The 20,729-nt window shown below is 40.9% G+C and overlaps 1 protein-coding gene across 1 annotated transcript in view; it reads left to right on the forward strand.

Annotated features, from left to right (window-relative positions):
- Positions 1-274: 274 nt before the first annotated feature.
- PRKAR2B (protein kinase cAMP-dependent type II regulatory subunit beta) overlaps positions 275-20,729 on the forward strand; it is a 90,556-nt gene continuing 70,101 nt past the window's right edge. Inside the window, exon 1 of the mRNA XM_032873380.1 lies at positions 275-733. Within this exon, the coding sequence (XP_032729271.1) occupies positions 427-733 (307 nt within the window). The 5' untranslated portion in view covers positions 275-426. The remainder of the gene's footprint in view (positions 734-20,729) is intronic.

Raw genomic sequence — 20,729 nt, forward strand, 5'->3', positions numbered from 1 at the left:
ACCGCAACCTTCCCAGAGGCGGAGCGCGGCGCCCGCCGGCGGAGGTTGCCATGGTTTCCGGGGGTCACGTGGGCGCGCTCCGACGCCCCCTCCCGCGCCGCGCGGCGGGGCGGGGGCGGGGCGGCCCCGGCGCGGGGGAGGGGTGGGGAGAGGAGCGGCCGCGGCGGGAGCGGGAGGAGCCGGAGATGCTGCCAGCCCTCCCGGGGCCGCGCTCGCTCAGCCGCCGCCGCCGCACGGAGCAGCCGCGCGCCGGGAGCCGCGGGCCGGGCCAGCCGGGCCAGCCGGGCCGCCGGGGCCCACAGCGCCGCGCTAGCAGCGGGTAGCGCCTCCAGCGCCGTCTGCGCTCGCTTGGCGGCCGCGGGGCCGCAGGCCGGTCCAGGGAGGCGGCGAGGGCGGCGCCCAGGCGCCCGCCGCCGGGCAGGCAGGATGAGCATCGAGATCCCCGCGGGACTGACGGAGCTGCTGCAGGGCTTCACGGTGGAGGTGCTGAGGCACCAGCCCGCGGACCTGCTGGAGTTCGCGCTGCAGCACTTCACGCGCCTGCAGCAGGAGAACGAGCGCAAAGGCGCCGCGCGCTTCGGCCATGAGGGCAGGACCTGGGGGGACGCGGGCGCCGCCGCCGGGGGCGGCACCCCCAGTAAGGGGGTCAACTTCGCGGAGGAGCCCGTGCACACCGACTCGGAGAACGGGGAGGAGGAGGAGGAGGCGGCCGCGGACGCCGGGGCGTTCAACGGTGAGGACCCGACCCCCTGCGCGCCCCCGCTCGCCCGCGCCGTTGCCCCTTTGCTCTAGAACCCCGCAGCTTTGCTCACCCGCCTCTCCCCGCGTTCGCCACCTTCTCTACCTTCCCATCTCGCCCACCTCCTCGGCATCCATTTCTGTCTCTCCCACTCGCCCACCTTCCTACTCTGCTTTCGTGTCGTGCCCTCCCCCTCTTCCCCTCCTCTGGAGGTGGGGCGCTGAGAGCTGAGAGGTTAAGGCTCTCGGTCCCGGTGCCCCCCTCTGGTCCTGGGCTCGCCGGCAGAGGACCAACGGTGTGGGGTGGGCATCCAAGACAGCTGTCACTGTGGTTGGACAGATTTCGCGGCTCGGATACCATTGTGCGTAAAGGAAACTGGCCCACTTGGCATCCTCTTGCCGCTCTTGTAATTTATTAATGGAGTGTCCAAAGAGAAAAGGCGAAGGGTATTCAGTTGGATTGGCTTTGCTGTCGTTAGGACTGTATATTCACTAAAAGGATCATGAAATTGGACTCACTGGGGCAGAATAAAATTTATGGCAATAACTTTGACGTTCTTGGAAGCAGAGTAATCTGTTATTTTCCAATTTACCAATACCGCGTTGTGTTATTTTTGGACACACAACAAAGGATCCTGTTTAGCCTGCAACTCATGGGGTCTTTGGAATGAGGAAACGGGCTAATGGTTTGCTTTTTATTTAAAACAAATAGTCAATGATTTGGTGCCTAAAAAAAAAAAAAAAAGTATGTGAAAACCCCTGTAGGAAGTTCTGAAAGCTTGTTGGTTGTCTTTAGAATGAAAAGTCAGTGAGTAATTGTAAGGATTGTGCCATACACAAGCTAGAAAGAATGAATGAGAAAGAAAAAGGAATTTTCTGCAATAGTTGCTCCTGGCAAGTCCCACCCCTTCTGCTTACAACCCTCTTTCCCTAACACACACAGACACACACAGACACACACACACGCACACACGCACACAGTCACAGCCTCCTGTATTTACACCACATGCCTAAATCCCATCTTTGTGGCATCCCAAGCTAAAATACCACGGTGTGCAAGTGTTTTCTCTTTGTGGTGGAAGACAAACAAGCATTTCAGCATTGCACCAGTCTTTATTTATTTACACTGCTTGTGGTTTGTGTGTCTGCAGTGTATTCCATATAATGAAAACGTTTTAAGGTATCCTTTCTTTGAGTAGGTTCCTAGGAAGGTGCTTTCTTTGCAAATTTGTTGAAATGTGCTTTAGAATTAATGTATTTTTAGCTTGTCTGAAAAAAAATCACAAAAACCCTGGACATCAGTGTTCAATGAAGATAAAAAGGAAAACCCTTACTTAAAAAATGTTTATTTTAGACTTTTCAGTGTTTCCAGGGATAAGATGGTCATAGTCTTACTTGTTCCTTTTGCACAAGAATTTAATCAAATGCTTTCCTTGCTAGAACTAAGAAAAAGGGAAAAGAAGGCATACTTTAAATAGAGGGGAAGGAGAAGCCAATAACAGATGACACAGAAAGGGCAGAAGCATCTAATACTTCTTTTATGCTCCTGGCACGTCCACGCACACTTATGTACATGCACTTGCACACACACAAAGGAAAAAAAAAGACTTGTTTCCCAGATTGGAGGAAACTAGGAACTAAGGAAGGTGGTTAAAAAAAAAAACCCTATATATGTTTGATATGATTTATTGTTAGTATAACTATTTTCTTTGTTAGTAGAATGCTTTGGAAGTACTTTGCATTGATGATTCCATTTTCTCCTTACTACAATGTAGATTGTACACAAAACAGGTTTTATTTCCATTTTGTAATGAATAAGCCATTAACTTCTAAACAGCAGGGATCGTTTTATATGGTTTTATGTTCTCCAAGGCACCTTTATTGTAAAAATTACTCCGTGTGAGTGTTAATGAATACTCATTAGCCAATTGCGCTATTTATTTCCCACCCCTACCCACAAGGACTTTAAAACTTTCTGACTACAGCCAAATACAATTTGATCGTTATCCAATACACGTATATGCGTATAGAACAGAAACTTTGGCAATGGTACGTCCCTCTATTATGTGCATTAGAAAATATCTATTGAATCTCTCCTATTTTAATTAATTCTCACTTATTATCACTATTTTTTAAGTATGTAAATTGTGTTGAGACTTGCAGTTTAAAAAAAGTATAGGGCTACCGGGGGTTGACACACGTTTTTGTAAAGGACTAGCTAGTAAGTATTTTGGGCTCTGTGAACAATATATGGTCTTCATTGAATATTCCTTTCTTTTTTTTTTTTTACATTTTAAACACGTATTTCCTCTGGAAGTTGGGGTTGTGCAAAATTGGCCACAGACCAAGGCCATAGTTTGCTGGCTTCTGGCTAGAGGGGAGGAAAAGTCAGAATAGTGCCGTTGGGGGAAAAAATTATAAGTGAACCTATCAGTTTAATGTTTAGATGCAAAAATAGCCAAAATAGGAAAACATCAGATCCTGGGTAATTCTCCTAGCATAGCATAGTAAAGAGTAAGTACTAGAAGACAAGTCTTAATTTACTGTGACCCAGCATAAAACCAACTGGGTCCCTAATTTCTAAAATTTTAGAATGCATCTCAAGGAAGTCTGATTAAGAAATGAGTATTACCTGGCACTGCTGTTGAGCTTTTTTGAATAGGTTGGGAAGGTGGGACATGGGGTCTTTTTTTTTTTTTTTTTTAAATGTACTTATTTAATTGACAGAGAGAAACACAGCAAGAGAGGGAAGACAGCAGGGTAAGTGAGAGAGGGAGAAGCAGGCTTCCCGCCAAGCAGGCAGCCCCATGTGGGGCTTGATCCCAGGACCCTGGGATCATGACCTGAGCTGAAGGCAGACACTTAACAAGTGAGTCTCCCAGGTGCCCCCCCCCCCTTTTTTAAACAGACATCCTAGGTCATTCTGATATGCGTAGTTCTCTGACCACACTGTGAGAAACACCGATCGACAGATAGTGATGATAGTAATGTCTTTGTCTTACCAACATTTAAAAAACATTTGCCATGTGCTAGGCATTACCTAAATACTCCCCAGCTGTATGAGAAGGACGAGGCTGTCACTTGCCCAGTGTTTCATAGCTAGTGTGTTTCCAAATTGGGATTGAAACACAGGTGTGTTCCAGAGCCTGGCTCCGTCCCTCCACTCTTAACTCCCAGGTTTTATGTCTGGGAGGGGCTGGGGCCGACATTACTTGAGCATCCCTTTTGTGTCAAACTCTACCTGAGACCCTTGATGTGTTTTATCTATAAGACTCTGAAAAATGAACTTGTCCAGGGTTACACACGGGACTAGTAAGTAGCAGAGCGTAGTTTCTTTTTTTTTTTCTTTTTTAAAGATTTTATTTATTTATTTGACAGAGAGACACAGCGAGAGAGGGAACACAGCAGGGGGGAGTGGGAGGAGAAGCAGGGTTCCCGCAGAGCAGGGAGCCTGATGTGGGACTCGATCCCAAGACCCTGGGATCATGACCTGAGCCGAAGGCAGACTCTTAATGACTGAGCCACCCCGGCACCCCCAGAGCATAGTTTCTTACTCACATCTGACCAACCCAGGACCATCAGAGTGTTCATCCTAAATGAAATTTGTCCAATGGACTGACTCACAGATCGGGTTTTCCTGGTTATTTTTCCAGGAATGGTGATGAATTTGCATGGATTGGTTTGTATTCACTTTCATGAATCCCTTTAGGACAAGTGATGGTATTTATGAGAGGTTGGGCAAATTTTTCACCATGAGACTGCTGTCCATTTGACTCACGTGGGGATCCAGCATCTGACCTTGATCTCAGTGTAGTGATGGAATCAAATAAGTGAGCTAGGATCTGGTAGCATGGCCATTGATAGCACTGGGCCAAATGGGCAGAGAATCCCTTTTTCCATGGGTAGCTGTCCCATCTCTCTCCTGTTTTCTAATTTTATTACTTCTGTTCATTTCAGTTTGCTATCTGTTCTGGTTAAAAGGGCTGCCTTTAGGTATTAGAATGATAATGACGTATGGTAATAACCCTTTCAGGGAACTCTTTAAGTTTGGAAAGAAACTATAGTGGAGACTGCCTCCCTCATCCCCATCCAAGGGAAAGCAAGCATGACATGTTGCAGAAGTGTAGTGTCCCCAGGCTTAGAATATATTCAGAGGGTTAACTGCAGGCCAAAGAGCTGGATCAGTACTAATTTGGAGTGGAATTGTGGTAATTAATGGTTTCATGCAGGCATCATTGTGAGATCTTGTGTTGCTCAATAATTTCTTTAGTGAAGTTGCTGAAATTATAAAATGAAGTAAATAAAATTCCAAATTACCCCTATAAATTGACAAGTGGTCAGAAAAAAATTAAATTACATGTGGGTACATGAAGAGCAATCAAACTGGAAGAAAAAGAAGCTACTGTATATAAAATATACGGTATATAAAATACAGAAGAACTAATTTTCCATATTGTGGAAAAAAAAATCCAGAGTTCAAAGTGGATATGTCTGAAATTCAGAATACCTTATAAAGCAAGCACGTCAATATATAGACACACTATGACTTAATCCTCTTAATTCTGATCTATGTCAAATCTTGATTTTTTTTTTACAATTTAAAGGGAATATGGGGAATTTATAAGAGATCCTTAAAATCACACAAAATATTGGAAAGTTGGAGCTGGTGGTGGTGGTCGGGGGAGATTAAGAGAACAAATTTCTTCCATGAGAAGACATGGTTGCTTTAGGAGCAATTGGAAGAATAGTCACGTGTCTAAGAAGTTTTCTTAGAGGATTATGAGCAAATTATTCTTTATCTCTGTGTCTCTGCTGCAGCATCAGAAGAACTAAGCTTCATTGGAACTTGAAGCATAGGGCTCAGAAGTTGAGCTGTCTGAAGTGGTTTATTTGGTCTTCCTGAAATGTGTTGGCCAAAGGAGTCCCAGCAGTAGATATATTGGCTCCCAAAGAACCTGCTGTGCGAGTGTTCTTCACCGTGCCCAAACCGGGAGTACGAAACACTTTGGCCAATTGACTTTTTGGGCAGTAATCCCAGCTCTAATGAAGTGCTCCTTTGGCTGATTTATTAGGCTCCCTGTTATCTCTGCGTTCTTCCTTAAGAACCTGCTCTCTTGGTGGCTACTGGAGATGATGAGGAGACAAAGCAACCAATTGTTAGCTCTTCATTCCCCTCTTCAGTACACTTCATTGGCTTGAAAATGTTCGTGAAAGTCAGACAACGTTCATTTCCCTTCATGTATGAAACGTTGTGCTTGGCGTATTGACGTATTATCATACTAATGATCCTTACCTCGTAAGGTTGTTAGCGGATAAATGGATTAATATTTATAAGGGCCTCAGGACCAGTGCACATAGCCAGCATTGTTTCTGTGTAAGACAAATGATCTCATTAACACGAAATGTTTCAGAAGTGTAAACTTCTTGCAGAATAGCAATTTCATTGTTATTTTGTGGAAATGAATCTTGTGTTTGCACTTTTTAGAGAAATGAAGTAGGAAATGAGCTTACGTGGCATTTCCCACTTAGGATTTAATGTGAAGTTATGTTGCATGGTAATAAAACCCACATCCTTTCAGCTTGTAATTTGTAGCTAAGAGCTGCAGAATTTTATAATTAATGAAGCTTTATGGTCTTTGGTTATTAGAAATTTATATTGTAAGTTTTAAATTTGTATGGTACTTTTGAATCCTCCAAAACGGGAATCACATCATTCATGACAATGGCTAAAATATTGAAGCCATTATTTTAATTATGAGCATAAAACAATAATAGAGAAGAATTTAGAAATATTGAGTTTAGTTGGTAATTGTGATTTTCAGAGTAGAACAGTGAAGAACATTATTCATTTTAATAGTGGTATTAAGTGAATAACTTAGGGAAATCAAAGGACTTGAAATAGTGTCCTTTCTCAAACTCTTACCCATCAGTTAGCCTTAGGCCTGGGGAAGAGGGAGGGAGGGAGGGAGGAAGAGAGGAGTAATATCAGTTGGGACTTGTGGAAGGTTCTTTGACTAACTTATACTTTGAAGAGTTCATAGAATAAAAACACGTGAACAAAAAGTGAAGGATACTTTAATCTGTCTACCTGTCTTAAAAATCAAACCGTTTTGCCATTATTTAATGTAAGACAGTGATAAGCTTTCCATTTGAGGTTGAACCTACAGTGATGTGCTGTGTCTGGGTGGGATGGAGTAAATATTTAATGGTTGTTATTGTTGCAAATCCCATTCCTTGGGTTCCAGTAAATTTCCAGCTGTCAAGATTTTGTTCCTAGCTGCCTCAAGAAAAGCAAATGTGTTTCTTTTTCAGCTGTGTAAATACCAACAAGAGACCTTTGAATTCCTCAATGAGAAGCTTATTTGTGACCCATTAAGGAAGTCATTTAATGAGGGTAGTAGCAATTAGAGAAAAGCCTGTGGTTGGGATTCAGTGAAGGAGTTTGGCCAACTGCAGGGTCCCCTGAGTGGTGTCTACACTCGTTGATACCAGCACGGGGCTGGGACCTGGGGTGGCCTGTTAGCAGAAGGGATGTATGAAAGTTGAAGGGAGAATGCTGTGCTCATTCACTCACTCATTTATTCACTGCAGAAATATTGGCTAGGTGCCAACTCCTTCCTTCCTTTTTTTTTTTTTTTTTTTTAATTTAAAGAAAAAAAATTATTATTCTCTTAAGTTTACCACCTCTGGACTTAGGAAACAATCCTTTTGTCAGGTACTGTCTTCTAGATAGTACATGTAATCTATTTCATTGAGTAGATGGGGCAGCTGAGAGCCCTGGAAGCTCCTTGCCCCAGTTTAGTTGATTTTGGTCTTTGTTCATAGCACTAACCCTTACATTATTGATATTAACTTACATATAAATTCTCTCTGTCTTCCATCAAGGAGGTAGTTACAGTTTGAAAGCCTAGGCTAACGAGAAGTACTTTTGTACTCTTACCTTCGGAATTACCACTTTTTTTGTTCTTTGATTTTTTTGTTGTTGTTGTAGTGAAATATAATACAGGCTTTATTTTTATGTCAATTGCTTAAGGACAGACAATGGGAAAGAAAACAGAGTGCAGTGATTTTTCTGAGTTGAATGGATTATCACTATGTTCTTGGTCCTATTCTTATAGTCCTTTCGGTTTCATCCATACTATTTTGGTATAGTTGAAATAGTAAAAAAAACAAAAAACAGAAAACCATATAGAAACCTCACTATGATGCTGATCACTATCTTTATTTTATGGGAGCGAGTTTTGTATTTCAGAAATTCAAAATGACTCAGACTGTTCCATTATGTAATTATTTTGTGGAAAGAATTTGAGCTAAATTTTTTTAGGTCATGGCTTATATGAAAACAAAACAATCTAAAAAAATCAGAACTATAAACACAGTTGGTGTAACATTTATAAATGTTTCAGCAATGGGCACTGCCATGTGTAACTTAATATGTTTGGAAACTTAAAAAAAAAAATCATTCCAGTTGCTGCTGTTTAAAAATGTCTCTGCATTTAAAAAAAAAAAAGACAAAAGGTCAAAATGTAAACACATGTTCCACATGAAAGTGAAGCCAAGAAGATATACTGTATACAGTTATTCCCGTATCCGTTTGGCTAGGGCCTGACATTGTTTAATTTACATTAGCTGTTCCAAGACCAAATAGTTCATGGGAGTGATGTTGAGGGAATTTTTTTAATACAAAAAAGAAGGCAAAAAGCTTCCATGTGTTTAAATACATTTCAGTTGGACCCAAAAAGCATCTTTCCAAAAGGTGAAGCTGAATTAAAACATGACTCAGCTGTTTCATTTCAGTTTCTGTAGAAAGCTAATGTTTGTTAAATGATGCTCCTTTTATTTAATAATAATGATCAACATTTTTGGCAGCTTAAGTGCCAGACACTGAACAAGGCCATTTATACATGCGCCAATTTAGCCCTCCCCAAGTAGGGGATGGAGTCAGGATATGAACCTGACCTTGGGTTCAGAGCCCATCTCCTTAATCGTGGTACACTTCATTTTCAATAACTTTCATAGCAGGAATATGGTTAAAAAGAACGACATATCAAAAAATAAGCTTTCGGGGCGCCTGGGTGGCTCAGTGGGTTAAGGCCTCTGCCTTCGGCTCAGGTCATGGTCTCAGGGTCCTGGGATCGAGCCCCACATCGGGCTCTCTGCTCAGCAGGAAGCCTGCTTCCTCCTCTCTCTCTCTCTGCCTGCCTCTCTGACTACTTGTGATCTCTGTCTATCAAATAAGTAAATAAAATATTATAAAAAAAATAAGCTCTCTACTTTTGTCTCTAAAAATGTACAGCCCAGCCAAATACTGATCTGTCCCTTTTACAATTTGTTTTCTCTGTTTCACTCAAATTAGCCCCTCATATACTTTAGAAACTTGATAAAGTATTTATTTTTAGAAATTAACACTTGATATACTGAGCTGTTTAATTCTCAAAACTTTTTAAATTCTGTGCCCTCACCGGCAGAAGGTATCTGAGTATGTACTCCTTTATGAGTGTGCACTTTAAAGACACACTGAGTATGTCTTTAAAAATGTTATGCATGTACCCTTCTACTTTTGTGTATTAAAGCACCCCACAGTATAAACTTTGAAAGGAAGAAGTAAAAAGTAATCGTAAGCAAGTTCTGATTTTTTCCTGCATGCCAAAGATTGCCTTACCCTCTGCCTTAGGGTACGTGAACCATTTTGGAGACCATAGCTTAACCTGATAGTCTGTTAATACGTAAAATGCCTCTGCTCAACTTTGCTTTCCTGATTTAAGCTGCTAGATTATAAAGGACCTGCGGGTAGGTAGGGCCGTGTGCGTGCACGCGTGTGCGTGTTTTAATAGACGCTTATTAGGTAAGTTAATTGACTCAACAGAAGTTTGGCTGCAATAAAGAGGAAAATCCTATCTTATAAAAAGGAAATAAGGTAAGATCCAGGCTTTTTCTTTTAAACCTGTATTTCTGTCCGCATCTCAAAGTCCAGCCGAGATTGTAGAGTACTTGTTTTTTGCGGGGATGTGACCAAGAGACTACTATCCCGTTATAGGTGTTAAGTTAGGAATCACTAAATCATGGAAACGCCAATCAGAATTAGAAGAAAAAGTTTAAACAGTTTACAGAAATGTGGTTTTATCGAGTATCTCAGGAGGGGCAGCTGGAGAGACGATAGTTGGTCAGGAGGGAGACTTTTCAAGATCTTCTTTTTGGTAACTTTTGAAAAAATGTTTATGATATACTTGTATTGCCTACTAAATAAATTTTAACTAGAAAAAGATGTGAAAGGAAGGCAAGTCCCTTACAGGGATTCATTACGTGAAACACAGCCCTGAGAGGCACGCGGTAGGGTGCTCAGTGGATTTAATCTTCAGAAATACTCTTGTGTGAGTTATTGTCTTGGTTCTTAGTGCCCAGTCCTCTTTCCTTAACGTTCTGCCAAATCCCACTCTTTCTCCAGAGATTAACTTGCATTTCACCCTCCCAGTAATCTTCACAAAGCTCTGGTTGGCACTAATGCCATCTGTTGGGCAGGATGAATATGCCATATGCATCAGCATAAGCTTTGCAAACGGGATGTGTCCTCACCCCAGGTGGGCGGGAATAGGTAGGCACAGGCTCTCTCCCTCCAAGACTTTCCCTGCCCATAGTAGGTGCTCCAGTATAACTTAACTTAACCGTAGTTGAATACTAAATGTGTCATAATTGTAAATGTCCACACATATATATTTCTGGAGTGATTGAAACCTTCTGAAGGCATGTAAACATTTAAAATAGTCTCCTAATAACCCATTACATTAATGCATTTTAAAACGTTTTCATGAAATGGAAATACCTTAGCCTATCTTCAGTTTCATAGATTTATACCTCATTATATTAAAAATGAGGCTTTATCCAATATTGGCCTGATATTTGGTCATTCTGCTGAATGCAAAAGCACACAGACACAGAGGATTTCTAATAGATTGTTTCTTGTTTTTTTTTTTAAAGATTTGTTATAGAGAGAGAGAGAGAGTGGGGTGCGAGGGAGCAGAGGGAAAGACTCTCAGGCAGACTGATAGTCATGACGTTGAGATCATGACCTGAGCGGAAATCAAGGGGTGGCAGCTTAACCGACAGAGCCACCCAGGTGCCCCTCTGATGGAATGTTTCTCATTGAGGACACATTCTGACCCGCCCAGACTTCATGTAGCTGCTTCTGCTTTATATGAGCCCCATGCTAAATCCGAAACTTGTCTGTGGCCCTGAACCTGCTTTGTCCTTTTTTTTTTTTTTTTTTTTAATCTCTTGGCCTTCCATTGCCATTCCTACCGCCTTTATTGCGTGAGTCCTGCCCACCTCCCAAGGCTCACTTGCCCTTTGGCTTTCCCCCCAGCACCAGCCCAGACCTCCTGTCTTTGGAGATTCAGACCCATGTGTCTGTCTGCCTCCCAGCCATCTCCACTTACAGGCTCCAGATAATTTCGTCCTCAACTGAAAATGTGATCTCCTGCCTCAGCCCCTCCGTGTACTACCATGTCATTCTCTCTCTCTTTTTTTTTTTTTTGTCCCTCCACTAATGTGAGAAACATGGTCAGTAGAGCCCCTTGTGCTCTGCCTCACATTTGTTAAACCCAGTAGTTTGTGGAAAACACATAGATTGTGTTTAGTTGCTGAAAATTTAAAGTAGTGACATGAAAAATCAGAAACAATGGAAATTAAGAAAAAAAAAAATAGGACTGACTCTGGCACGGATTCTGGATCTGAATCCTGGCTCTGCCATTGGTAACTTTTGGCACCTTGAGCAAGTTACTTTGCCCTCTGTGTCTCAGTTTCTTTCTCCATGAAATGGGAATAACGATAGTACCTACCAGAGAGGGTTGTTGTGAGAATTAAGTGGGATGACCGTGTTTGGCGCATACTAAGTGTTATATTTAGGTTTGTTAAAGAGAGGGAGGGTGAATGAAAGGGAGAATGGGGGACGTTTACAAGTCAGTGAGAGGGACGCCAGGGTGGCTCAGCTGGTTAAGCGTCTGCCTTCAGCTCTGGTCGTGATTCCGGGGTCCTGGGATGGAGCCCCGTATCGGGCTTCCTTCTTAGCAGGGAGCCTGCTTCTCCCTCTGCCTGCTCCTCGCCCTGCTGGTGCTCTCTGTTGCTCTCTCTCTCTGACAAAATAAAATCTCAAAGAAAAAAAAAAAAGTGAGAAAAATGAAAGTTTTTGAAAATGAAGTTTGATTGGAAATATAAGAATCTAGAGATTGCTTTCAAGGCAGTATCATGGTGGTACTTAAAAAAAAAGTTATTAGTGGAAAGTATAAAAGTAAAGTCTTTAGGTCATTTAGCTAAGTGTTTCAGACTTTAACAAGCCTGTGCTCCTTTAAATCTCAAGCCCTTCTTGAATTCCATTTGAAATGCAAGGTAAATAGTCCGACTTAAAAAAAAAAATTTAAAAAAGCAATGGTATAAAGCTTTGCTCTGTTTTCACACCTTCCCCTCCCTTGGGAATCCATGTTCAACTGGCAGAATAAATAAGTTCGTGTGTGCAGAAGCTCCCATGTTTATGGTTTCATTTAAGTATTCACAAGTCATTTTAAAACATCTTAGTAAAATGTAGGTAGGAGTCTTGAAAATAGTCACTTATTTAAATGAGGCAGATGCTTATAGTAAAAATAGGAATATGTGCCTAAAATATAAATTAATTGGAGAAAATTTGTTGTATTAAATTGATAGCTTGTTGCCATTTCCTCGTGTCATAATATTTGTGAAAGTAAGCTCGGTGGTGGGACAGATTTCTACCTCCCGAAGTTTTACATTACAATGCAGTTTTATGCTGAAAACTCAGAATTCTCTGCTTGCTCCACTACACATTGCTATCTGTATATATTTTTAGAAGGAAAAAAAGACCATCCTCTTGGATACCTTTGTTTGTCCCTGGAGTTGTTCACAGGCCTTTGATTTCTTTGACTGTCACTAATGACCATTTATCGACAAAGCAGTATTAGGACTTTTGATTCATAAAAAGTCTTAAAATTATTTCCTTGTAATCCCTTAAAAAGAATCCAGAAGGTATGTCAGTATTTGAATTCTAATAAAAACTCATTTGTAAAAAGAGTGTTTTGTGAAAAATATTTTAAGAGTACATTTAGCATCAAAAGGGTACAAAGTTTCAGTTAACACAAGATGAAAGGGTTCTGGAGATCTGCCTCACAGCATCCTGAGGCTAGAGCTGCCAATACTGTGTCATATACTTGAAATTGGCTCGGAAGATAGGTGTTAAGTTAAATCTACACACACACACACACACACACACACACAAGGGTAGCTACACAGAGGTGATGACAAAGTTATTTAGCTTGACTGGAGCGATCTTTTCAAGACATATATCAAAACATCAAGTTGTATATCTTAAATATCTAGTTTTTCCATGTCAAAGATAAAGTTAAAAATTCACAGTGTGAATTAATTCTGATAGTGTTAGAGCATATTTGAGAGATTTTTTTTCTGCCAACACTAATTAGACCAGAACCTTTTATTCCCCTTTGTTTATTGTGAGATATTTCCACTCTACAGAAAAGAACAGACACTAAGGAACTCTCACACAAGTCATCTCCTGGCTTTTACAAATTTTAACATTTTTTAATGTTTTATTTTAGTTTTTCTGAGAGAGAGAGTGAGGGAGCATGCACACAAAGGTTGGGAGAGGCAGAGGAAGAGACAGAGAATCCCAAGCAGGCCTCACACCCAGCACAGAGCCCATCGCAGGGCTCTGTCTCAAGACCCTGAGATCATGACCTGAGCTGAAATCAAGAGTCGGATGCTTAACTGACTGAGCCACCCAGGCGTTCCTGTTTTGCATATTTTCAAAGCTTGTATGAATTGTGTCACTTACAAAAGTTTCATTTATGTAAATTATAATTTTCCACTTTATTTTTTTTTTCAAAGATTTTTTGATTTATTTGACAGACAGGGATCACAAGTAGGCAGAGAGGCAGGCAGAGAGAGAGAGAGGAGGAAGCAGGCTGAGCAGGGAGCCCGATATGGGGCTCGATCCCAGGACTCTGGGATCATGACCTGAGCTGAAGGCAGGAGATTTAACCCACTGAACCACCCAGGGGCCCCCACTTTATTTTTGAGAACAGTTTTTGAGATGATGTTCCATTGATTCATGTAGCTTTAGTTCATTTATTTTAGACTGCTATGTAATATACCTTTGTATAAATGGAAGCTTTATCTACTCTTTGACAAATACTTTGGGTATTTCCAATTTGTTGGAAACAAATTATAGTGCTGTAGTGAACTGTGTATGTGTGTGTGTGTGTGTGTGTGTGTGTGTGTGTGTGATGCACATGTACTAGAATTTTAAGGATGGTTTTCAAAGTGTGGTCTGGGGACCCCTTGAAAGGATCATTCCCTCCCAATCCTAGACGGTTTCAGGGAATCTGTAGGGTGAAAGCTATAACAACAACAATGTTCTTTGTTGTTTTCCCCTTCTCATTCTGTTGTGTGAATGGTAGAGTTTTTTAGAGGGTACATGATGTATGATATTGTAACACATCTCAAAGTGGAAGCAGATGTGAGAACCCAGTTTTCTCCCATTATATTCGATTTGCAAAAAAGTAGAACAAAGTCATTCTTTTTACTAAATTTTGCTTGTTTTGGGAAGTAAAGTTATTTTCCCTAAAAATATGTTATTTGTAATACCATGCATTGTTTTGTTGTTGGTAGTTTTAAGTGAAATATTGTTCTAATTTAGCAGTTTTAATTTCTAATACAACAAATTGCAGTGGATAGGACCCATAAAAGCAAATAATTTTTAAGAGTGGACAGAGGTTTTGAGACCAAAAAGTTTGAGAACTGCTACCCGAGGATATATACATAGGTGTGGAGAGGCTGGTTGTAAGGCGTGCATAGCTGTAACTACCCTCTCACACTGGCATTTTGTGGCGTAGAGTTGTTAAACTACTTCGCATTCTCAGCAGAGTGGAAGAGTACCTGGTTCTCCACGTTCAAGCTGACATTTGCTTTTGTTGGATTTTAACAAGCTTTGCCAGTAGCCGGATGTTAGATAGAATCCCATTGTGAATTGAATTTGCTTTTTCCTGATTACTAGTAACACGGAGCATCTTTTTTTGTTTGTTGACCATATTTGTAGTTTGTCTTCTGTGGAAAACTTTTTTGTTCTGTGCCATTTTTCTTATCCAACTGATAATGTTTTTCTTCCTGATTTGTAGGAGGATTTCTTCCCTTCCCTCGTTTCTTTCTTTTTCTTTCTTCATATTAATATTCTGGTTATTAATCCTTTGTTGGTAACATGCAGTGGAAGAATCTTCCTCCAGTCTTGGGTTTCTTTTCATTTAGTTTATGGTAATTTTGGTTGAACAGAATTTTTTAATATTAAGTTTCTTAATTTCTAAATTTTAAGTTAAGTTTCATACTTAAGATTTTAATCCATTGATAATATATTTCAGTGTATGGTTTGAAAAGGGAATTTAATTTAATTTTTAAAAATATGCATCATTTATTACCTTTCCCCCACTGATTTTTAAATATCAATTTTCCATATATGTTTTGTGAATGTACTTAACATCTCTAGTCTATTCTGTTGTTTTTTCTTTCATCATTACCTCTTTACCTAATTAAGATTAATATGACTTTATATGGTCTTCATATGGTAAAGAGGGTAAGTCTCACCTTGTTTTGTTTTTTTTTTTTGTCCCAGAATTGTTTATTCATAGGTTCTTATTATTCCATAGATCTTTTAGGATAAGGTTAAAATTTTGGAAAACTTTATTGGGAGTTTTACTGGAATTGTACTTGATTTATAAACAAATTTGGAGAGAAAAGACATTTTAATGGTATGGAGTCTTGAACTTTCCATGAACATGGAAATTTTATTTCTAAGTAACTTATCATTTTTGTTCTTACAACTAGGATTTTTTTCTATTTTATATTCTATCATTGTCATTACTAAAAACATGTCATTACTGAAAAAGGAACTGTTAAAACTCAATAATGAAAAGCTCCAATCAAACTGAGTAAAAGACTTGAATAGTTCAATGAAAAAGACATCAAAATGGCCAGTAAGCACAGAGGCTGGTGCTCAGTATTTTTAGTTATCAAGGATATGAAAGCGAAAACCACAATGAGACACCATTCAGCACACACAAGAACAACTAAAATAAGAAGACATTCCCGACCTTGTCAAGGAATAACTAGAACTCTCATATATTGCCTGTGAGAATGGTACAAACGCTTAGGAAAACTGTGGGTTTTTATAAAGTTAAACATTTCCCACCTATGACCCAGCAATCCCACTCTAGGCATTTACTCAAGAGAAATAAATACATATGTTCACAAAAAGGCTTATATATATATATTTTAGACACTTTATTCAAAATAACCCAAACTGGAAACAACCCAAATGCCCATCAACAAGAGAGTGGGTAAATAAATTGTGATATATTTATGCGATGGAATACCCTTAGCAATAAAAAAGAACAAACTATTGATCCTCTCAACAGCTGGAATGAATCTCACGTCCATATGAGATTCAAAGGAAGGCAAAGCTTAACTGTGGTGAAAGAGATCCTAACAGAAGCTTCCTGTGGGATAGCGGGGATTGACTGTGTCAAGGGGCTCAGGGCACCATCTCAGGATGCTGGAAATGTTTATATCTTTTTTTTTAAGATTTTATTTTTTAATAATCTCTATACCGAACGTGGGGCTTGAATTTTCAACCCCAAGATTAAGAGTTGTACATTCTACTGACTGAGCCAGGTAGGCAAAATATTTATATCTTGATGGGAGTATTGGTTACGTAGATGTATAAATTGTCAAAATCCTTCATACTGTGCGTTTCATTGTATGTCAAGTTCACCTTGATTTTTAAAAAAGTTGGACACATGGATCTCTTGAAGTGCTCTTTTCCACATTTTAAGTAAGAAGTACCATTGTTTTCTGCACTGATTATCTTGTGAAATTTTTTATTATTTCTCTCGGACACTAACATCTGGGTTATATTTTCATAATTATGGAGCATAAATGGAATTGCTTTTTGCTACTTGTACAAAAAGCCAAAGGTTAGTTAAGCTCTACTATTTCTAAGTATATTTTATATTTTCACCCAATACTGTATTTTAACTTACAGGTTTCATGAATTTAATACTTCTATGAATATTTGTCTAAATAATCACTGTCAGGAAGCACCCCTATTGTATTAATTGCCATTAGCACTACTCATTTGGTATTTATTGAACCTAATATATTTCAAGCAGTGTTTTAGACACCGGGGAAACAGTAGTGAAGCAGACAGACAAAAAAGGACCCTCCCCTCACACAGTTTGCAGACTGGGGGGCCGGGGAGAAGGAAGCTGACAATAAACATAATGCCTTAAATCCCTTGAGACACCACTTACAGCGCTGCAGGGAACTCTTTTTCTTAAAGATTTTATTTCTCTATCTGAGCGAGAAAGAGAGCACAAGTTGGAGGTGAGGGGGGGCAGAGGGAGAGGGAGAAGCAGACTTCCCGCTGAGCAGGGAGCGGGATGCCCATGCCGGTCGGGGTTCCATCCCAGGACCCGCTCCAAGATCATGACTGATCCAAAGGCAGACGCTTGGAGGACTGAGCCACCCAGGTGCCCCTGGGAGGACCTCTTGAGGGGAACTGGAGGGAGCTACTTTCAACCTGGCGTTCACAGAGAGGTTTCAGACGGGGCATCTGAGCGGAAACTAGAATAGCAGGAACGTCTTCCTTCTGTGAAGTTATGGAGAGGGTCTGAATGTAGGTATTTGCTCTAACTGTACCTTTATGATTAGACCAACCTTAATCATATCCCTGAATTGTTTCCTTAGCTGGTCTCCATCTCAAAGCCTTCTTTTATTCTTAATTATGTTTTCTGAGTCAGTTTTGTTGTGACTTTATGGAAGTGTGACACTTTGAACCCTTGCAACTCTGGGCTCTCCTGATGTCAGTAGTAGTGCAGTCTGGATGGTCAGCTGTTACCAGCAGGCCATTTGTCTCCATGAATATGCCCTTCGCACATAGTTGACACCTAGGTTTAGAAGAGACAGTCCTGGGCGCTTGGGTGGCTTAGTTGGCTGAGCATCCCGCTCTCGATTTCAGCTCAGGCCATGATCTCAACATGGTGAGATGGAGCCCTGGGTGAGGGTTCCGGCTGTGTGGGGAGCCTGCTGGGATTTTAATCTCCTCCTCCCCTTTCTTGCATCACTCTCACACATGCGCACGCTTGCTCAAAAAAAAAAAAAAAGAAAGAAAAAAAAGCTGTTAGAAGAGACTGTTTCAATATGCGCAGAAGCAGAGATGGAATTTAGGTAGCTTTGACAGTGGCCCTTCTTATATCTTACTTCCCTTCTGAGCCCACATTTTAGAATCCTGAAAGTACTTGGGATCCTCTCTCTCAGCACTGTAACTGCATCCACTCTCCGAGTTCTATAAGTTCGGCAACCTCAGAAATCTCATAGCCCAAACTATGTTTTTCTTTTCCTTAGAGGACATTTTGAGTGAAGTTCTCATGAATTAAAAAGTTGAGAATCAAGTTCATTTATAAGCAAAAACAAGTGGGTGTAGTTTTTTATTCCTAGTGTAATAATTATATTTTATTGGTATTTTATTTTATTTTTATTTTTTAAAGATTTTATTTATTTATCTGATAGAGAGAGATCATAAGTAGGTGGAGAGGCAGGCAGAGAGAGAGGGGGGAAGCAGGCTCCCCGCTGAGCAGAGAGCCCGATGCAGGGCTCGATCCCAGCACCCCGAGACCAAGACCTGAGCCGAAGGCAGAGGCTTAACCCACTGAGCCACCCAGGTGCTCCTATATTTTTTTGGTATTTTAAAATATCAGTTATATTTTGAGGACTTTATTTCATGAATAGAAAGAACGAAAATGCACATCTTTTTAGTGGTCCTGCAAGCTGGTACTTTCTAAAAGCTGTGGTGTCTGTATTTCATCCAACTCCGCCAGACTCCATCCATGCCCCCTATGTCTAGGTGGGTTGGACCCCTGACCTCAGGCTATATAATCAGGAAGGAAGAAGCAAATTGGTTCCCCAAATGCCTGCCTTTCCAACAGTTCCCATTATGTCTGATCACAAGTACTTTGAGGGTACACAGCTTATAATATGTCTACTTGGAGCCAAGACTGGGACACTCTGGAGAGTACCCCCCAACTGTAGCTCTTTCCTAGTCCCCCACAGCCCCTCTAGGGGCTGAATCCCAGTGGAGTCTTGGGCACCATGAATCCACCTGGAAACGAACTCAGAGGCTCACAGGGGCAGTGGCAACAGCAAGAGTAATCAGAGTGTCTCTGACTACTTACAAAGGTGGTCAAGTCTCCTCATCCTTTAATAAAACTAACTGGTCCTTTTCAGTATCAGGAATTAAATTTGTATAAGAAAGTTTGAAATGGTGTTTGTTAGGTTAATGAGCAAGATATTTCAGGTTTTGTTTGTTCATTTGCTGTCTTCTAAAAGAGGTGATTCTTCCTTGGTTCAAGGGTGAAGCTTACTTCATTTTTAATTTTCGAAACACAAGCATAAGAGAATTTAATTCATTCTGAGCTAACTGTTTACTGTGTCAAAAATAATTAACTAACATGGTCTCAATTTACATAGTTTCTAGAATCTTTTATTTAGACCGTTAACAGATTCAGAAAGTGTTTACTGCTAGAAAAAGCAACTAATAGGAGAATAGGGATGCTAATTATTTGGTCGACTCCGAGATTACTGTGTACATCTCACTTTGGGGTATAGGAACACTTCTGCGAAAGGGCTATGTCACCAGTGCAGTTCCAGTAGAGACATGGTGATTTTGTGTGTGTGTGTGTGTGTGTGTGTGATGACCAAACACACAGCTCAGGGCTCTTACTTCTTTAACCTGGAGCTTCTTTCCCAGTATTATGCTCAGAGATGCAAACTCTGCACTGCTATCAAAAACTTCTTTTTGAAGACCAGACTCATTGGATCATTGACTGCTTTTGTTTTTTTGTGTTTTTTTGTTTTGTTTTGTTTTTTGGTTTGCAGCAAATCGAAGTTTCTTGAGCAATAGTACAGAGTTTATTGAGTGGTAGTACCAAGCTCCCAAAAAGGGACGCCTGGGTGGCTCAGTGGGTTAAGTGTCTGCCTTCGGCTCAGGCCATGATTCTAGGGTCCTGGGATCGAGCCCCACATCGGGCTCCCTGCTCAGCGGGAAACCTGCTTCTCCCTCTCCTCCTAGCTTTTGCTCTCTCTCACTCTCTCTGTCTCTCAAATAAATAAATCTTCAAACAAAACAAAACAAAGCTCCTGAAGAGGGAGGGGACCCGAAAGAGTTGCCGTGACTGCTTTTATTTTTATAGAATTTGTTTTAGTCTAATGTAGAATTTCTAATTCATCCCAACTTTTTGGTTAGGTAGTTTCTTGGAGTGGTGTAAGCCCTTCAGTCATTGTATTTGGAAATACGACTAGACTTGGTCAAACTCTTCAGGGACAAGGACTCTTAGCTGTCCAGGGCCCCACGTCCAACCTCAATAAAACAAATAAAATGACTGGGACAAGGAGACTTGCTCTATTGATTTCACAGTTTATTGATTAATGATGAGGTGTTCACTTAGCACCACTTGTCTGTTAGGCATAAAGAGTTGAGAAGATAATCAGGTCTCGCTGGTACCAGTGGGGGCCCGAGTCACAGGTGTGGGAAGCTCTTTTCGCTGCCGGGAATAGAGAGGCTTATTCAGGCTACATCACATCGTGGAGCAATTTACTTGTAAGGACGCTCTGACATGAAGGAAGACTTGAATCAGTTCTACTTCTGGATCTCCTGGGAGCAGAGGAGTTAAGACTAATCTGGTGGAATATAGTTTGGGAAGGGAGGGGATCGCTGGTTAGACGAGCATGTAGATATTCAGAGGAACACAGGCCTCTCAGTAATCCCCTGGGATGGCATTTGGGAGAAAGTCAAACCTGTATAAATATTTCTGTATTTTTCCTTCGGGATTCACTAAGCTCTGAGGAGTCACTAAGATCTAAAAATG

Source organism: Lontra canadensis, unplaced genomic scaffold, assembly GCF_010015895.1.
Source record: "Lontra canadensis isolate GAN:19392208 unplaced genomic scaffold, GSC_riverotter_1.0 scaffold48, whole genome shotgun sequence".
NCBI lineage: Eukaryota > Metazoa > Chordata > Mammalia > Carnivora > Mustelidae > Lontra > Lontra canadensis.